This window comes from Miscanthus floridulus, chromosome 18, assembly GCF_019320115.1.
Source record: "Miscanthus floridulus cultivar M001 chromosome 18, ASM1932011v1, whole genome shotgun sequence".
In the NCBI taxonomy this organism is placed as follows: domain Eukaryota; kingdom Viridiplantae; phylum Streptophyta; class Magnoliopsida; order Poales; family Poaceae; genus Miscanthus; species Miscanthus floridulus.
Genome location: NC_089597.1, coordinates 80100145 through 80118525, shown reverse-complemented (window position 1 = coordinate 80118525; position 18381 = coordinate 80100145). Strand labels below are relative to the sequence as shown.

The 18381-nt window shown below is 53.8% G+C and overlaps 2 protein-coding genes and 1 pseudogene across 2 annotated transcripts; 2 read left to right on the top strand and 1 right to left on the bottom strand.

Annotated features, from left to right (window-relative positions):
- The first annotated feature begins 6806 nt into the window (after positions 1–6806).
- LOC136520141 (O-fucosyltransferase 8-like) lies at positions 6807–10720 on the top strand. The gene is made up of 10 exons (XM_066513571.1): positions 6807–7621; positions 7788–7877; positions 7989–8088; positions 8269–8339; positions 8429–8517; positions 8891–9011; positions 9120–9263; positions 9356–9687; positions 9799–10039; positions 10128–10720. The coding sequence occupies exons 1-10, from the start codon at positions 7295–7297 to the stop codon at positions 10455–10457; spliced, it is 1845 nt and encodes a 614-aa protein (XP_066369668.1). The 5' UTR covers positions 6807–7294; the 3' UTR covers positions 10458–10720.
- A 4654-nt stretch (positions 10721–15374) lies between these two features.
- On the top strand, positions 15375–16426 carry LOC136524067 (uncharacterized; annotated as a pseudogene).
- A 761-nt stretch (positions 16427–17187) lies between these two features.
- Positions 17188–17944, bottom strand: LOC136524066 (uncharacterized). Its single transcript, XM_066517547.1, has 2 exons — positions 17749–17944; positions 17188–17675 (listed from the first exon to the last, which is right to left on the bottom strand). The coding sequence occupies exons 1-2, from the start codon at positions 17942–17944 to the stop codon at positions 17188–17190; spliced, it is 684 nt and encodes a 227-aa protein (XP_066373644.1).
- Positions 17945–18381: the final 437 nt, after the last annotated feature.

Sequence of the window (18381 nt, the reverse complement as noted above, 5' to 3'; positions counted from 1 at the left end):
GGTGCGGAAGTGGTCTGGGGGACCAAATTGCACAGGTAGCGTGATCTGCCTAAGAGGAGTAGAGCTCTGTCCGGGGAGAACGCCCTAGAACTATGCCTCGTATGGCTTGAGATCAGCCTAGGTTATCTTCAGAGCTGGCAAACTGTTCTTGAATAGTATATCAATGGATCTACTGTCGTTAATCAGCACTCTGTCGAACTGGACCCTGTTGATACAAGGATCAAGGACCAGAGGAAAAAGTCCTAGCTCAGGTATTGCGGCCCATTGGTCCTTTCTGCTGAAGGAGATCTCGCGGTGAGACCAAGGAGTGAGCCATGGATCGGTGATGAGTTTGTCGGCGTTGGCCACGTTTAAGCAAGCGCGGGCGAGCAGCTTGCGTTCTCGTTTGGTCTCGATGGACACTTTGCCTCCAATGATGGTGTGGACGCAATCGGTTGGCTTAACGTACTTGTGACAGGGATCTGTGTCTTCATCATCGTTGTCCTCATTGCGCTGTTCCCCTACGTCGTTCGGCTTGTCGGACGTATCCAAAGCCTGTTGACGCGTGTAGATAGACTTGAGAACACGGCAATTCTCCATGGTATGGTTTGACTTGGGGTGGAGCTGGCAAGGTCCTTTCAATGCTTTGATGTAGTCTTCTTCGTAGTTGCGACATCCGCCACCTTTCTTAACAGTGTTGACCTCGCCATCGTCTTCCCGAGCACGCTTGCCCCTGTAATCATCACGACGATTACGCCGCTGATTACGCTAGTCGCGGTGGTCGCGGGGGTCATTGCCCTGGTTGCGGCGATCAAAATTGTCGTTCCAACCACGGTTGCCGTGGTAGTCGTCGTGGTGTGGAGGGTGGTCAGAGCGTGGAACCCTTGCCGCTTCTTCGATGATTATCTTTTTAGCATCGTTGGCATCCTCATATTTCTTGGCAGTGGCCAGGAGCGCTGTGACTGATTCAGGTCTCTTGCGGAGGAGCTTGTCCCGTAGGGCATCGTGGAAGCGGAGACCAGTGATGAAAGCCTCAATTGCCTCATTGTCGGAGATTGATAGGACCTTGATGCGCATCTCCAAAAAATGCCGGATGTACTCGCGTAGTGGCTCATCTTTCTAATCTTGAATCCGCTGCAGATCATATTTGTTGCTGGGTTGCTCGCAAGTAGCAATGAAGTTGTCTATGAAAGCTTGCTTGAGCTCTTGCCAAGAATCAAAGTAGTTCGCCGACAAGCTGACCAGCCATTGGTGGCCTACATGGCCGACAGCGACTGGGAAGTAGTTAGACATGACGTGCTCATTAGCCATGGCTGATCTGCACGCGGTTTCGTAGAGCATGACCCATAATTCGGGGTTCTCCTTGCCGTCGTACTTCTGAAGTTTTTCGAGCTTGAAGTTCTTGAGCCATATGACTTGGCAAAGGTGTGGAGTAAACTGCTTCAAACCCAGAGGGCCGTGGGCAGTATCATATTCCATACGGCGATAACTTTTGTGGGATGCATGATCATTGGCTCTTTGGTTGATGCGATCACGCAGATCGCGTTCTCTGAGGTAATGGTGGAGATCATTATTGCCATCATGGTGATCTCGGTTGCCACCCTGATTAACCCTACGACCGTGGTTATCGCGGCGATTATCGCGGTTGTCTCGGCGGTTGTCGTCTCGGAAGTCGCGGCGGTTGTCATCCTGACGGCGGTTGTCGTCCCGACCACCATCAGGGCCACCGTTTCTGCCTTGACGGTTGTCTGATGGGTCGTTGTTGCGCGAGCCATGTTGGTTGGGTGGCTGTGAGCGACTTGAGTACTGGCGGCCGTGGCTTGATTCGACTGAGACGGATGGAGCCCGAGCTTGATTTACAATCTCTACGGTCTGGGCCATAGCAGCCGTCAGGTAAGCTTGTATATCATCATGAACTGCCTGTGTTTCCGAGGTATTGGGTAGTCGTTGCATTGTTGCCATAGCAACAACTACGTTGGCGCTTGGAGTCCTAAAGACCTACTTGTCCCCCACCCTATCAAAGGCGTTGTTAAGGTCACGTGGCTAGACCCTTATGCGTCGGGCCTCCTCTTCTACCTCGGCTTCGATTTATCGGTGATTAAACCGGTCAATATTGCGTGCTTCGCGTGCTAGCCTTTCTTGTTCTGTTTCACCGACTGCCGGTGGTTCATCATTACTGACAACATTGATCAAGTCTCCTCACCTTGGTGGGAAGGATGGGAATCGCAGGAATCCTAGGGCGTGGTCTAGGATATCTAGATCGTATTCAACGCCTTCATCGTCATGATGCTGGAGCTCGGTGTGAACGGAGGCATTAGATGCGATGCCGGACGAAGAGCTTGAGCCACCCTCTTGAACTGTGTGGACCGATCCTTCTTGATAATCCTTAATCTAGACCATGTTGACGAAGTTGCGCAGGCCATAGGGCTGGGCCTGGTGGTTCTCCATCGAGGCTTCATACTCGGAGAGCCGGAGACCCATCGCAGGGGCTGGCCGACGACGAACGGAGCACCCTTTAGGAGTAGATGTGACCACGAGATCCGTACCGAGTCGTGCAGGACAACTGGCCTGAGCTGGTCGGGTAGATCTGTTGTGGGTCGTAGTTACCTACTCATTAGGTTGACTTTGAATCGAACTTACCAGAGCCAGGGTTTTGACAAGTTTGGTGCCGACCCGATCGATGGAGTCGAGCAAGTCGGTGTTGTCGATCTGCCTCCTTTTGTAGCAAGGAAGCGGACGATGGGTTGTCGGCGTGGCTAAAGACGATGCTGGCGTAGTTGGAGCCAGATCCACCATGGTCGGAGCCAGATCCACCATGGTTGGAGCCGTAGCTGATGCAGGTGAAGCAGTGGTCGGCGCAGATTGAACCCGCACCTCCTCCGGGGTCATGGCGATGAAGTCGTCGGAGCCAGTGGTCCAGGTGATCTGGCCGATGGTGAACGTGAGGCCGTTCGGCGTAGCCATGGAACCGGGGATGATGACCATCTTGTTCGCCTGGAGAGCAGTACGCATACCCCCTACCTGGCGCGCCACTGTCGACGAAATATGGTCGGTCATCTACCTAGGGGTATGCCCAAGGTAGTAGATTATCGGCAGACAGATGCGCAAGCTACAAACAAGATGGTGACGCAAGACAGACACAAGATTTTATCCAGGTTCGGCCGCCGTGAAGGCGTAATACCTACGTCCTGCGTCTGATTGTATTGATGTATGTCAATGAGAGATGTTTTTTAGAGGGGTCCCCTGCCCGCCTTATATAATCCGGAGGGTAGGGTTATAGATCTAGAAACTAATCCTAACCAGTTACAATTGCCATAGGTGGTCGGATAAGGATTTCTATTCTAACCGACCAGAATCTTGCTTGATCTCCAAATCTGCCTTGATTCCTTGCGCGGGACTCCAAACAGATTGGCTGGGCCACGCGTCGTCTTCTAACGGGCCAGGCCCTCTGGTCTGGGCCAGCCTAGGCCTAGCCGTAAGGGTATAGGGGTTAATACCCCCACACCCGGGTATACGTAACTTAGTTACGCAGTTCTACTTAATCATAGGCATATACATACGCATGAGCGTATATGCCTAGCCATAATCTAGCCCACCTAATTGACCCTAGGCACATACATATGCATGCGCGTATGTGTCACTAACCCGGTGGACCTGTAGAAAGCCTGACCAAGTCATCTTTCTCTTCAGGTTCACATAATAGTGAAGCCTAATAATGTGGTCTGGTTTTCCATCATCCCAATCCGGCACCTTAACCTAACCCATAGAAGCCCTACCTTATGGATGGAATACCTCTATCCAAACCTTACTTTAAATTGACATAATAATGATAGTCTAAGTAACAACCCATCACCTAATAGGACCAACCCATTTACAATCGTTTCCCTCATTTTGATTGCTTATTCTTGTTTTACATGCCTTGCTTGTTATTTTCCTGGTTTGTGTTTTCTTGTTTGTCGACGCTAGATCGCGTAGGATAGAAGACGTGGAAAGAACTCGATGGAGTCCAGAAGACAGGAGTAGGAGAGACAGGAATTAGACGAGGAAATAATCATCAGTGAATGGAGGCAAGTCCTAACACCCACCTATTCCTCCCCTCTACACTACATGCCATCCCTTAACCACTCCCTTCCATCCCCACCACATATTGCTAGCCTCCACCATAAACCTTTCACTATCCATCTCCACTAAATAATAACCCAACCCATACTACTTGAAACCCCTTATGAACTAGTGAAACTATAATCATGAACCTGATTATGATAATAAGATAAGATAATGGTTACCTTGATATGATATGAGCATTATGAACTCAAGGATAAAACTATGGAACTTGAATGGTAAAATTTGACTAAATCCTGATAGGGGGCGAGTGGGGGTAATTTATGTGGGATAAATTGCCTTGGTAGGAATGCCTTGTGAGGGTTCCTGTGGGAGATACTCGCCTCGGCCACATAAGGATTGGTTCGTACTCCCTCTTACCTAGTGAAATATTACGTACAACCATATGTCTATATGGGTAGGCTTGATCTCACACCCCGTTAGATAGAAGTATAATTCCTACCAGGAGGCCGGTGTTGGCAGCGGAATATCAGGAGCAGACACGGGGGATAGGTTTTCTTCCGTGGTCCGGTTGGCATGGATGCTATGTGATCTTCCACGTTAAGCTTTTGAGTTTTTGGCCGCGTTCAAGCCCAAGATTATTGTTTTGGCCGTGTTCGAGCCATGTTGTTATTTATTGTGATGGTTAGGTATCATCATGTTGGGATGATTAGGTATCATCTGGATTTGTGTGTTTCCAACCCCTGAGAAGCCGTGGTAAAGTTATATGGACATCTAAGGTCGTGTACATTCGGGTATGGGATCTCGTTAGGCCTGTTTCTACCACCGTACATGCAATGGCGAAGCTAGAGCAAATTGGAGGGGGTGCTCTTGCCTTGTGGGTGCATATACATGTGATGTTGGGGGTGCATATATGATGAAAAAATAGACAAAATCACTGTTTTTACATTTTGGGGGGGGGGTGCATTTGCACCCCCTACTATCAAAGCAGCTTCGCCCCTGCGTACATGGTTAGAGGCTGTGTCTATCATGTGGAAAAATTTGTATACCTCGACAGAGTTTATTAAATATATTCGAATAGCCACGTCCTTGGAATGGGAAAATGCTAGGATGGGATAATATGATTAGACTTCTACAACTGTGATAATCTGGTAAGACGTATTTTACTAATTTGGTAAATTATAATTAACCTCCAGAACTGGTGAGAATGGTAATACTCTACCTGAGTCCAACTTATAATTATAACTAATTCATGTTACTACTTTTACTTCTGCATATCCACCTCCACCACCATAATCCACATCCACCATATAGCCTTCCCGTTCCACCACTCCTCCACCCAAAGTTTAGGGCTTGCCGAGTACTTTATGTACTCAACCCCCTCTATTCTATGTTTTAGGATGAAACTACGGAGCTACGCAATGATATGATACACAGAGTATACTCGAAGACGGAGCCGTACGAGAGAGCTACGCTAGGACTACGACAATTGGGATATAGGAATAGGCTTAAGGAATAAGTCTAGGGTTACGTTCGTACTCCAAGCTGTCTGTAGGAAATGGAGCCACGGTAACATATGACCGTTGTCTTAAAACTCTGATATACGATACAAGGTCAATGGCCCAAGCTATGTAATCCAAACCATATAATATGTTTTACCCATTAGCAATAAAAGTATGATTTTTTATATTAATCTTGTTTGAATTGTGTGTATCTAATATATGATGCACAAAGTACCCTAAATTAAGGGCCCCACGAGAACACAGGAAAGGACGCAGATACGGCATGGGCGTGGGGATCACAGACGATGACCGCAGGGGACTCGATGGCTGCCCAGTTCCTGAATCCATCTCTACACGGCAATCTTTCTGGAACATTTGTCGTGTAAATTTAGCTGTCCAAATTCGAAACGTAACCTGCCCCAGAATTACTAGAAGTAGAATGAAGACACATCCGCTCCGGGTCCGGGCAACGCAGAAACCCCTGCGTCAGTGCGTGCAAATAGACGAGCGGAATGATGAACCGGCGACAGGTCACGCTGTGTGGCCGTCGACGGAAGTAACCGAGCAAGCAACCACCAACCAGCATCCATATCGATGTAGTACCTACAGTTAGGGATGAAACGGATCGCATACGGACGGATATCACCAATATTACATTTATTTTCATATTTTTGTCTGAATTTGGATTCAAATACGGATAGTGTCAACTATGTCGGATAGGATACGATTGGATATCGACATCATAAATATGCGATTTGAGTATTCGGATACGGATATGGTATCGGATGTTGGATATCCGGACTCAGATACGGATAGATCTCAACCCCTTTAAACGGATTCAGTTTTAAATACGGTCAGAAAATATCCGTACCGTTTTCATTCCTAGTGAAAAGAAAAGAAGTGTACTGTACGTGCGGTTCACCGGAAAGCCCAGTTTTTTTTTGATCGAACAGGAAAGCCCCGGTTGTATAGGCTGGGGCCTGCCACCTGCACCACCAACTGCCCAACCAAACCAACCGGTTTGCCGGCGCTCTGCCATCGCCCAACCGAACGAACGGAACCTTCCCTGTCGCCGCACCAGCACGACACCTCCCTTCGCTTCTACAGAACGCCTCTCCCTCCTCTCATCGGCAAAAGCGGCGGCGAATGGCCCCGCTATCCAACTCAGTCGCTACTACGTGACAAGCAACGAATGACGAGGGTTCATGCCATCCCTCCCGGCTGCAGACTGCAGGGCGTGTCCTTGTCCTTGTCCTTGTCACGTTAGGTGATCTGTTCTGCTGATCTCTCCCGCACCTGCTCCCGTCCCCCCGATCCCCCGTGTTTTTTAGTCCTCCCGCCTGCGACGCGAACCCCCGTTCCCGGTTTCTTTATCCCGCCGAGGCCGCCCGCGGGCACCCGGTGGTTACACCGATCGAGACGGGACGCTCGGGCACAGGATGGAAGCTGCTGCTGCTGATCCCACCCGGCGGGCACGTTGTCCATGAATGAACTGGTCAAGCAGTAGTACGGGAGAAGAGAAGAAGGAAAAAAATAACACAAGGGGAATCATTCAACAGCTAGGTACCCCTGCGTACCAAAACGAGGTCGTTGCCGTGTTGCGTGGCCTGACCGCCTGAGGTTGTCCTCAACGCAAAGGCAAAGCCAGCCAGCGCGGAAGTTCATCCTCCTGCCGTGCTGCCAGGAGCTTAGCATCTGCTGCGGGTATGCCATCCGGATCGTCCTGATTGATCGAGCAACGCGGGGCATAAATGGAGGGTGCCTCGCCCTCCTCCGCCGGCGGCGGTTCCTCTTCTTCTTCGGCGGGTGCGGTGCAGGGGAGCCGGGGCCGGGAGCCGCCCGGGAGGGTGGGCGCGACCAACATCGGCAGGCTGCGGCAGGGCAAGCAGCAGCAGCAGCATGCCACGAGGGCCGGCGGCGTGGGCATCATCAGCGTCACGTCCTGGCACCTCAGGGTGTTCGCGGCCGTTGTCGGTCTCATGGGCTGCATCCTGCTCGCCGCCTCCCTCGCCATGTCCGCGCTCCACCAGGTGCAGTTCAGGAACGCCGCCATCTCCAGGAACTTCAGGGGCCTCCAGGTATCATCTTCCTCTTTCTTTCTTTCTTTCTTTCTTTCTTTCCTCGCAGATTACATACTTCTGCGGACTGCGGCTCGTCTAGACTCTACTCTGTCTCTGTTTTACAACAAATAAGTCCTTTAGCTCTGAGTCTCTAATTGAGGATACTTTGACTTTGGTAATCAAGGAGCTTAAGCAAAACATCGTCAGGAGGGAGCAAGTGGAGCAGATAATGCATGGGAGGCTTCTGCAGATGGCCACTTCAGCTCTCACAAAGGTCCGTTTGATGATCACACAACCCACTTTCTGCAACTCAACACCTAATAAAAAAACTGTATCTTTACCTTTTATCTACTCATGCTCCAAGTTTCCCTTCTCGGCAGTGCAGAACGGCTCTGAACCTGAAGATTTCGCGCTATGGGAAGAGCCCTACAAGCAAGCGCGCAAGTGGAAGCCCTGTGCTGCTAAGCACAGTTTGGCTGATGAAGGTAACAAACATACTTTCAATTCCTACTACTACTCTGCAAGACCAGACATTCAGACATAGTAGCTTCCTACCAGTTGTTCTGATACCTGAATGTTAAATCGATCCGGTGGATCATCCTGGTTTCATAATTTTTCGCATCGCGAGAACTAGTTGTCTTCTGACACTAGACTTGTCCTCACAGAGCCTGACGAGGTCAACAACGGTTTCATACTGGTCAGCGCAAATGGTGGTCTGAACCAACAGCGTGTCGCTGTAAGGATTTACTGCTAAAATGCTCAACAACCTGAATTCTGCTGCGTCTTGAAATTCGGTGGCTAAACAAATGAGTCTTCATCGTGCAGATATGTAATGCTGTTGTGGTTGCTGCTCTGCTCAATGCTACACTAGTCCTGCCTCGGTTCCTCTACAGCAGCGTGTGGAAGGACACAAGGTACTCAATGCACTCAACCTTTTTGTCTCCTCTACAGCAGGGTGTGGAAGGATTGTTCTTAGCAACGCTGTATCAATCTCGCTTCTAGTTCTTACTAGTAAATGACAAAGAAAATGTTCAAACCTTTTGCACGTTCAGAAATAAAGAACCTTTTGTTTCCTTTTTTTTTCGAAAGATCCTTTTGTTTCCTTAGCTGCCAAAGTCATCATACTTGTACAGATGGCATTACAGAAAGCGGAAGCACACTAACTAAAAGCTTTTGCTCGCAGCAACAGTCCTTGGCATGACGAAAAATGTACGCCGTAGAACTATAAGTTGGTCTGGTTCTGATATCTGATAACTTTAGCTTGCTGTTGCCTTCTCTTTCAACCAGTCAGTTTGGTGACATCTATCAGGAAGACTATTTCGTGAACTACATGAAGAACGACGTGCGAATCGTGAAACAACTACCAGCACGCCTTCAGTCACTGGACCTCGAAGCGATTGGCAGCCAGGTTGGTCTCTGCCCTCCCTGTTCCACAACTTCAGACACCTGTTTCACGACTCAGCAGGCGCAATGTCGGACACACTTTGCTCAGATTTCACTCTTGCCCTTGTCTCAGATCACTGACATGGAAATCTCGAAAGAGGCTGAGCCATCTGAGTTCGTCAAATCGATACTCCCAATTCTTCAGCAAAATGGCGTCGTTCATTTCCTTGGGTTCGGAAACCGGCTAGGCTTCGATTCAGTGCCTGTTCATCTGCAGGTAGCAATTGGCCTATCTAAATTAAATTTCACGTGAACATTTGCACACTCTTCTGTTTCCTCGTCACAACAAACTGTGTTACACTATTGCAGAGGCTGAGATGCAGATGCAACTTCCACGCTCTCAAGTTCGTCCCTGAGCTCCAGCAAGCAGGCTCCCTGCTGGTCCAGCGGCTGCGCCAGGTGAGCGCGATGCAGACTGAAATGGACAAGCAGCTGTTCGGCAACAACATGCTCGACCCGGCCTTCTCGGAGAACCACGCCGCCGGCACGCCCAACAGGTACCTCGCCCTGCACATGAGGTTCGAGGAGGACATGGTGGCCTACTCGCTCTGCGAGTTCGGCGGCGGCGAGGAGGAGAGGAGGGAGCTGCAGGCGTACAGGGAGACCCACTTCCCGGCACTCGCGCTGCGCCTCCGGAACACGTACGTGCGCCATTGCTGGACTGAACGGTTCTTCATCTCGCCAAGAACCGGTTCGATGTCGCGCTGCATTGTCTGAACTGACACCGTCGTTGGTTGCGTTGCGTGCCGCAGCACGGTTTCGCCGGAGGAGCAGCGCAGCCTGGGGAGGTGCCCGCTGACGCCGGAGGAAGCGGGTCTCGTCCTCTCCGCACTGGGATACGACCGCCGGACGTTCATCTACGTGGCCGGGTCGCAGATATACGGCGGCGCGCCACGGCTGCGGCCCCTGACGCGGCTGTACCCGAATCTGGTCACCAAGGAGGACATCCTCACCGCCGACGAGCTGGCCCCGTTCAAGAATTTCTCTTCACGGGTAAAGAACTACCTACTCCTACGATCAACTCTGTCCTAGCCACCCAGCATCGTGTCGAATCAGTACAGCAACTGTTCCCCCATTGCAGCTTGCGGCCTTGGACTTCATCGCGTGCGCCTCGGCGGACGTGTTCGCGGTGACGGACTCCGGCAGCCAGCTGTCGTCGCTGGTGTCCGGGTACCGCATCTACCACGGCAGGGGCCGCGCGCCGACGCTGTACCCTAACCGGAAGCGCTACGCGCAGGTGCTTTCCGAGGAAGGGAGCATCGCGTGGGGCGGGTTCCAGAGGAGGGTGAGGCAGATGGTGGACGAGTACAAGCGGGTGAGCCCGCGGCCGAGGGGCCGGAGCGTCTACCGGCAGCCGAGGACGCCCGCGTGCATGTGCAGGGCCGGCGGCGACGGGAGCGTCGACTTCTGATGCCCGTTTGCTGTTTGCAGCGTCGGTTTGTTGGGGATCAAGCGCCTGCTCTGTTCCATTAATTCTTTTCCTAGAAGTTTTGTGCATAGATTAACTTTGGTGGGTCCTTTTAGCAGCTCAGGATACGTGGTGGGATAGGTGACAAAATTTTTTGAGTCCTGTAATACTAGCATGGTTGTAAACACAGTTTTATGCCTTTACCGAGTACCGACAGGAGCGGTGTACATATACAGAAGTAACATATATATCATGTCCTGCTTATAATTAGCGAGCTGTGTCGTTTATAGGCCCTGTTTGGAACCACGATCTACATGCGGTACACTATCCACAATTGCGTCGCCACGATAGGGTGAATCGGCGGTGAAGTTCATTTTCCGATTTTTCTCCTCACGGGCGGTCGCGACAATCACAACCACCACGAGGCATTTGGTGGGATTTTTCCGATTATCGCGGTAGGTTGCCCAGAAATCCGCCAAACAGGGCCATAGATTGTCGTTGGTTCAATATGGATGAGGTAAATTTCGTAGAACAATTGAAGCAATTTGTGGCAAAAACTTCACATATATACATGTCCTGAGCGTCTTGGGCCCAGACTAACCATGGCTTGAAGCCCAACCCACAAGCCCAAATGAGGCAGGCTTAGTAGACTTCTTATATTTGGGCTACATAGAAATAAGCAAGCCTCAAGCCCATGCTCAAACTTTTGCTTTTATTTATTTAACTATGTTGCAATAGAACATACAACTTGTTTTTGTTCTTAGCTAGACCCGTCCACCAAAGATAATGAGTTAACTATCTTTGTTGGATTTAATGGACATTGACCAAACCTTATTTTGAGTTAAATCAAATAATTTTTTTTCGCGATTGGACCATTCACCTATTTTTCATTAAGAGGATAACCGTCACCGTTATACAAGCGCATGAATGCAATGGCGAGGCTCCATTGTGATCGGAGGTGGCACACCTAGCTACTGGATTATAGAGTTAAGATTACATTGCGCCAACGTTTTGCGACCAAAGTGTTTAGGCTGCGCAGAGCGTCCTGAACCCGGCCTGCACCCAGTCCTCCGCCTCCGCCGCAATTGCCCGGCCGGAACAGCCCGAGCCCGCCCGTCGCTGATCTAGCAAACGTCCAGTTGTTCCTCTCCTTCCATAAGCTCCAGCAGGTCAGCAAAGGAGTCTAGCCTGCCCCGCTGCCTAAGCCACCATGAAGTAGTAGTGTACTAGTGTCTTCAGCACTCTCCGGAACGAGCGTCGACAGGCCCACCAGCGCAAGAAGGGCGAACCACAACTCCCTGGCGAGAACGCAACCCAGGAACAAGTGTTCAGTGTGTCAGGACTTCGAAGAGGATGAACAATGAGACGCAAACACAAGTAATTTGGTGCTGCAAGCGGCAGCGTTTTCTGGTGTCTCTCCTTTCATTATAAAGAAATTACATGCAGTCATACATGGTTACAAACTAATTGAGACAATCACGGTATGCCCACGATCGGTTGTTGCCATCCCAACATCCAGGGACATGCCGCCTGCCATACTTAGCCAGTAATCAGTCTAAGTTGCCTTCTATGGTTAGCGGGTGCTCAGGGTTTATTCTAACAATCTCCTCCTAAGCCCTTGAGCAACTACTCTAACTTCTTCATGCCAATCTCATCGCGGAGCTCTTGAAACCGGTTTCGACCGAGCGCCTTTGTCAGGATGTCGCCCAGCTGAAACTCAGTACCGACGAACTCGACGTCGATCAGCTTCCTGTCACAGCAATCCCGGATGAAATGGAACTTTACATCTATGTGCTTGCTCCGGTCATGGTGTACAGGATTCTTCATCAAAGCGATGGCGGACTTGTTGTCCACCTTGAGCTTGGGTGCGAGGACAGCTCCTCCGATGAGCTCAGCCAGCAGTCGTGCCAGCCAGACCGCCTCACACGCAGCTCCAGCAGCGGCAATGTACTCAGCTTCGCATGAAGACAGAGCAACCACCCTCTGCTTTGCTGACTGCCAAGCAATCGGACCTCCTGCCAGGAAGAAGATCAGCCCACTGGTGCTCTTCCGGTCATTCACGTCGCCTGCCAGGTCGCTGTCAGAATAGCCCAGCAACTTAGGAACGCCGGTGTTCTTCTTGCCTGGATGATAGTGCAAGCCCCACTGTTGTGTTCCAGCAACATACCGAAGAACACGCTTGACCGCAGCTGAGGTGTTCCTGGCGTGGTGCTTCCATGAACCGGCTGAGATAGCCGACTGAGTATGCCAAGTCTGGTCTGGAATTGCACAGGTACCTGAGGCTGCCAATGATGCTGCGGTACTCTGTTGCATCCACGCTTGGCGTGGTTCCCTCCTTGAGCAGCTTCAACTTGGGCTCCATAGGCGTGGCACTGGCGTTGCAGCCGACCATGCCTGCCTTCTCGAGGATCTTGGCGGCGTATGCTGTCTGCCGGATCGTGATCCCGGCTGCTCCCTGCGACACTTCCAAGCCGAGGTAGTATGAGAGTAACCCAAGGTCACTCATGCGGAACGTGCACATCATCTGAGCCTTGAACTTGTTGACAGCTCCCGCATCGCCTCCAGTGATGATTAAATCATCAACGTAGACGCCCACGATCAGGCGCCCAGTGCCCTTGCCACGAACATACATACCGTGCTCGTCCACGCAGCGAGTGAAGTCGAGCCCAAGTAGTGAGGCGTCGAGCTTCTGGTTCCAGGCCCTTGGAGCTTGACGAAGTCCGTACAGGGCCTTGTGAAGACGAAGCACCTTGTGCTTGTTCCTGCTGTCGATAAAGCCGGGAGGTTGCTGGACGTAGACCTCCTCCTGGAGTTCGCCGTTCAAGAACGCCGATTTGACGTCCATGTGGTGGACGCCCCAGCCGAAGTGCGCAGCAATGGCGAGCAGCAGCCGCACGGACTCCAACCGTGCGACGGGGGCGAACACCTCATCAAAGTCGATGCCAGGGGCGCTGCACGTACCCCTTGGCCACCAGACGCGCCTTGTACTTGACGATGGCGCCGTTCTCATCGCGCTTCACCTTATATACCCACTTGAGGCCGATGGCGTGCTGGTCTCGAGGAAGATCAGCCAGCGACCAGGTGTTGTTGTCGCGGATCGACTTGAGCTCCTCCTCCATCGCTGCGTTCCAGTTCGGATCGCCATCAGCGTCCTTGAAGGACTTGGGCTCCTCCACGCTGACATTGTGCAGTTCAGCTTCCTCGACGTCGCGGTGAGCACGCCCGGGCACGGTGTTCGTGCCAAGGACGTTCTCGAGTGTCCTGTACCGATGCTCCAAGTCCTCGTCGTCGTCCGCGTCGAAGTTCGGGTCGGCGCTCAGCGGCGTTGCGAACTCCACCTGTGTCACCTTGGTGGCGTTCGGCGCGGCAGTCGTTGGTGAGGGCGCCTCCCTGGACGTCGAGCCTTCAGCTGGTGAGCCCGTTCCCGAGGCTGATGGCGACGTGCTCCCAGTGTGCGGCGGTGTACTGGGCACAGACAGCGTCGGGCTCGCGGCGTGCAGCGGAGACCCGGGCGCAGGCGGTGTCGAGGGTGCCGGTGCCTGACGACGTAGCTCGTACTCCTCCTCGATGGTGAACGGCACCGAGCTGTCGCCCGGCGCGGTGCTCCCCCAGTCCCAGCACGCGTTCTCGTCGAACACGACGTCGCGCGCGACCCGGACACGCTCCGTGGCGGGGTCGTAGAAGCGGTACGCCTTCGCTCCCTCTTCGTATCCGATGAAGACCACCTTCCGGCCGCGATCCTCGAGCTTGGACGGGTGCGGGCGAAGTTGCTTGATGTAGGCGACGCACCCGAACACTCTTAGGAAGTGCACGGGTGGTTTCTTCCCGTACCACGCCTGGTACGGTGTCAGGCCGTCGAGAGCGGCCGTTGGCGACCGGTTGAGGAGATACACAGCTGTGTGCACCGCCTCTCCCCAGAAGAAGCCCGGCATACCCCGTGCACGCAGGATGCTCCGCGCCGTGTTCACGACCATCTGGTTCCGCCGTTCCACAACACCGTTTTGCTGTGGTGAATGTGGCGCAGGAGTGTTGCCGATGGATGCCCTCACCTGCACAGTACTCACCAAATTGCACCGAGGTGAATTCGCCACCATTATCGGTGCGGAGGACCTTCAGCTTCTTGCCGGTTTCGCGTTCCACCTTCGCCTGGAACATCATGATGGCCGCCGGTGCATCAGCCTTGGAGCGCAACAGGGTAAGCCACATATACCTGCTCATGTCGTCGACCAGGAGCAGGAAGTAGGCGTTCCCGGCCGGCGTCGACGGGGTGATCGGCCCACAGAGGTCTCCATGGACCAGCTCGAGCTCCTCCGTCGCCCGGAACTTGGCAGCCTGCGGGAACGGCGTTCGCTTCTGCTTGGCGAGAACGCAGTCCTCGCAGACTTGCTCGATGTGGTCGATCTCCGGCATGCCCTTCACCATCTCACCGCGGCTCATCTTCCGCAGTGACTTGAAATTCAGGTGCCCGAACCTTTCATGCCACCTCCAGGCGACGTCGCCGACACGCGCGGTGAGGCACACCGGGGCGGCGATGGTCATGTCGAGGTAGTAGAGGCGGCTTGGAGACCGGTGTACCTTGGCGAGCAGGTGTCGCTGCAGATCGTAGAGGCGCAGGATCCCGGCCTCGATGTCCACCTTGAAGCCGTCCTCATCCATCTGCCCGAGGCTGACGATGTTGGTGGTCAGCCGCGGGATGAAGTAGACTCCTTCCAGCCGGCGGTGTTCGCCAGTCTTGCAGGCGAAGAGGACCGTCCCCTTCCCTTCGATGTTGACCACCGACCCGTCGCTGAATTTGACGGTGCCGGTGACGCCCTTGTCCAACTCGGCGAAGACAGCGCGCGACCCGGACATGTGATTCGTCGCGCCGGTGTTGAGGACCCAGCGGCGGGGCCCCACGTCCTTCCTCTCTTCATCACTAAGATGGAGAAGGACCTTCTGCTCGACGAGGTGGACGCGCGGTGGAGGATTGACGGCGCGCGGCGACGGCAGCGGTGGTGTGGAATGGGGAACGAAATTGGGCGACTGGTTTACCTCAGACTCAACGGAGACATACATGAGGGCCCGATCCTCTTCCTCCTCGACTTGGGCCACATGGGCCGCGGCCTTTTTCTTCTTGCCACGGCAATCCTTGGCCCAGTGGCCCGTCTTCCCGCAGGAATCACAGCGGTCACCGCGCGGCGGCTTGCCGCCGCCAGCGTTGCCGGTGCCTGCGCCCTGGCCGTCACGGCCATCGCGCTGCCCGGATCCTGAGCCGCCTCGCCCGCGTCCGCGTCCTCGTGGCTTTCCACGACTGTTGGAACCCGAGCCGCCGCCGGAGCTTTCCTGCTCGCGGCGGGTTTTTCCGGCGGGCTTCCCAGTCTTCCTCGCAGAGCAGGAGCCTCCCCATGCCGTCCGTGATCTCCTTCGGCTTGCCGCGTTCCTCGAACACTCGCAGCCGGCCGATGACGTCCTCGATCGAGACCGTGTTCAGATCGAGGAACATCTCGAGGGAGACGGCTGGCCTGGGACAAGCGTTCAGGGACCAGCCTGCAGGAGCTTCTTTACCACCTCGGCGTCCGAGATGTTGTCGCCGAGGGTGCGGAGGTTCACGGCGAGCGACGTGATGCGGATGCCTGAACTCGGAGACGGACTCGCCCTCCTTGAAGACGAGCGCGCCGAACTCGCGGCGAAGCTGCTGGGCGCTGGCGTCACGCGCGCGGCCGTCGCCGACTCGGAGCACCTTGACGGCGTCCCACGCCTCCTTCACGGTCCGCTTGCGACCGAGCTGTCCCCCACATCTCGGATGGGACCGAGCGCAGGAGACCCGCCATGGCCTGGCGGTCTTGATGGTACTCATCTTCATCAGGGTCTTCGTCGATGCCGATGTCGACGGCGTCCCAGACGCGGAGCGTCTGGAAGTTCACCTCCATCACCAACGCCCACTCCGGTTAGTTCGTCCGCGTGAGCATCGGCCACGCGACGTTCGCGGATGATCGCTCGATGACGCGCTCCACGACTCGTGAGCCAGAGCGGCGTCGGCTGTTGGAGCGCCCACGACGTCGTCGTGACGGCGAGGTTGAAGGCCTGGGCTTCTTGTCCTCGTTATCAGCATCAGTCGACTTCTTCCTTGGAGGGCGACTGGGATGCCATGGCGACGATGGAGACCGGCTCTGATGCCAATTGTCAGGACTTCGAAGAGGATGAACAATGAGACGCAAACACAAGTAATTTGGTGCTGCAAGCGGCAGCGTTTTCTGGTGTCTCTCCTTTCATTATAAAGAAATTACATGCAGTCATACATGGTTACAAACTAATTGAGACAATCACGGTATGCCCACGATCGGTTGTTGCCATCCCAACATCCAGGGACATGCCGCCTGCCATACTTAGCCAGTAATCAGTCTAAGTTGCCTTCTATGGTTAGCGGGTGCTCAGGGTTTATTCTAACACAGTGGTCTCAGGCGCCTGGCCACAGAGAGCGCAAGCGTCATCATCCTGAAGTCCATGCCTTTTACGCCGCTCCGCAGTCCACAGCCGGCGGTGGAGTGCGAGCCAGAAAAAGAATTTGACTCGTGGCGGTGCCGTAGTCTTCCAAAGCTCGGCCGCTCCAAGAAGAGATGTACAGGCGTTGAAGAATGCCCGGTAGGTGGAGGATGCCGAGTACTTGCCGTCAGGTCACCATTTCCACACAAAAACGGTCAGCCTGCAGCCCGTCGAGTACCACACCACGCAGGAGTCCCCAGACCTGCAGGTATTAGCACAGAACCTGCGTCATGAACGCTCCCTGGATGTCACGCGCCCAGCGGTTCTGGAAGAGCCCGTCCTTGACCAATCTCTTCTTCCCGACATTGGAGATGGCGGCAAACAAGCTTGGCGCAAAGCGACATAGCGGCCCAACGTGCATCCATCTATCAGTCCAGAGCCTGGAGGAACACCCATCTCCAAGGACCACCGTCATGCTTACAGCAGCCATGGCGGCCACGGCTCTCTCCGATCGCGACGGCAAAGTGGCCCAGCAGCTTCCAAGCGCCGTTCTGCTGAGCCACTCCCAGCGTAGACGCAGCGCAAATCCAAAGAAACGCAGATCAAGGATGCCAAGACCGCCAAAGCATGTCGGCCTGCACACCGTGGGCCACGCGACCTTGCACTTGCCGCCGCTGGTACATTCAGTTCCGGCCCAAAGGAACGCACGTCTTCGCTTGTCCATTTGATCGATCGCCCACTTGGATAGGCAGCAGGCGACTGCTCATATGAATTGGTATTGAGGACAAGGTAACCTTGGACAGAAGAACCCGACCGGCATGAGTGAGCAGACCTGATTTCCAGGTCGGGATCCTGGCCGCCACAACGTCCATGAGCTCCTGCTCATCCACGCGTTTGAGCCGCCTGAGGGACAAGGGGATGCCAAGGTATTTGCACGGGAACGGAGTGACCACGCATGGGAACACGGCTTGGACCACAAGCATCATCTCGTCGGTGCAACGGATGGGGGTGGCCATGCACTTGTCCATGTTGGTGACTAGGCCAGACGCGCCGGCGAAAAGCTCAACGATTTGTAGCAGACAGTGAAGGTCATCTGCAGTGGGTGCGACAAGGACGACAAGGTCATTGGCATACAGCGAAGCCCGATGCTTAATGACGTGACCCGGCAGAGGCGAAAGAGCCACGCGGCGATCAGCATCCCTGATCAGTGAATTAAGAGCCTCCATGATGATCACAAAAAGCATGGGGGAGATTGGGTCACCCTGCCTGAGCCCCCGCGCATGCTGCGATCCTTCTCCTAGCCCTACCATTAAGGAGGACCTTGGTGCTAGCCGTTGACAGTAACAGGGAGATCCAATTAGTCCATCTCCGGGGAAACCCGATGTGCAGCATGACCTCGAGTAGGAAAGGCCAGGCAACCGAATCAAACGCTTTGGCGATGTCAATCTTCAGAAGCACTACGGCG

Coding starts and splice junctions, on each gene's coding strand:
- LOC136524066 (XM_066517547.1), bottom strand. CDS start 17,944: ATGGACAAGTGCATGGCCACCCCCATCCGTTGCACCGACGAGATGATG. Junction 17,676..17,748: donor GATCCCGACCTGGAAATCAG/GTCTGCTCACTC, acceptor TCATATGAGCAG/TCGCCTGCTGCCTATCCAAG.
- LOC136520141 (XM_066513571.1), top strand. CDS start 7,295: ATGGAGGGTGCCTCGCCCTCCTCCGCCGGCGGCGGTTCCTCTTCTTCT. Junction 9,264..9,355: donor CAGTGCCTGTTCATCTGCAG/GTAGCAATTGGC, acceptor ACACTATTGCAG/AGGCTGAGATGCAGATGCAA. Junction 10,040..10,127: donor TCAAGAATTTCTCTTCACGG/GTAAAGAACTAC, acceptor CCCCCATTGCAG/CTTGCGGCCTTGGACTTCAT.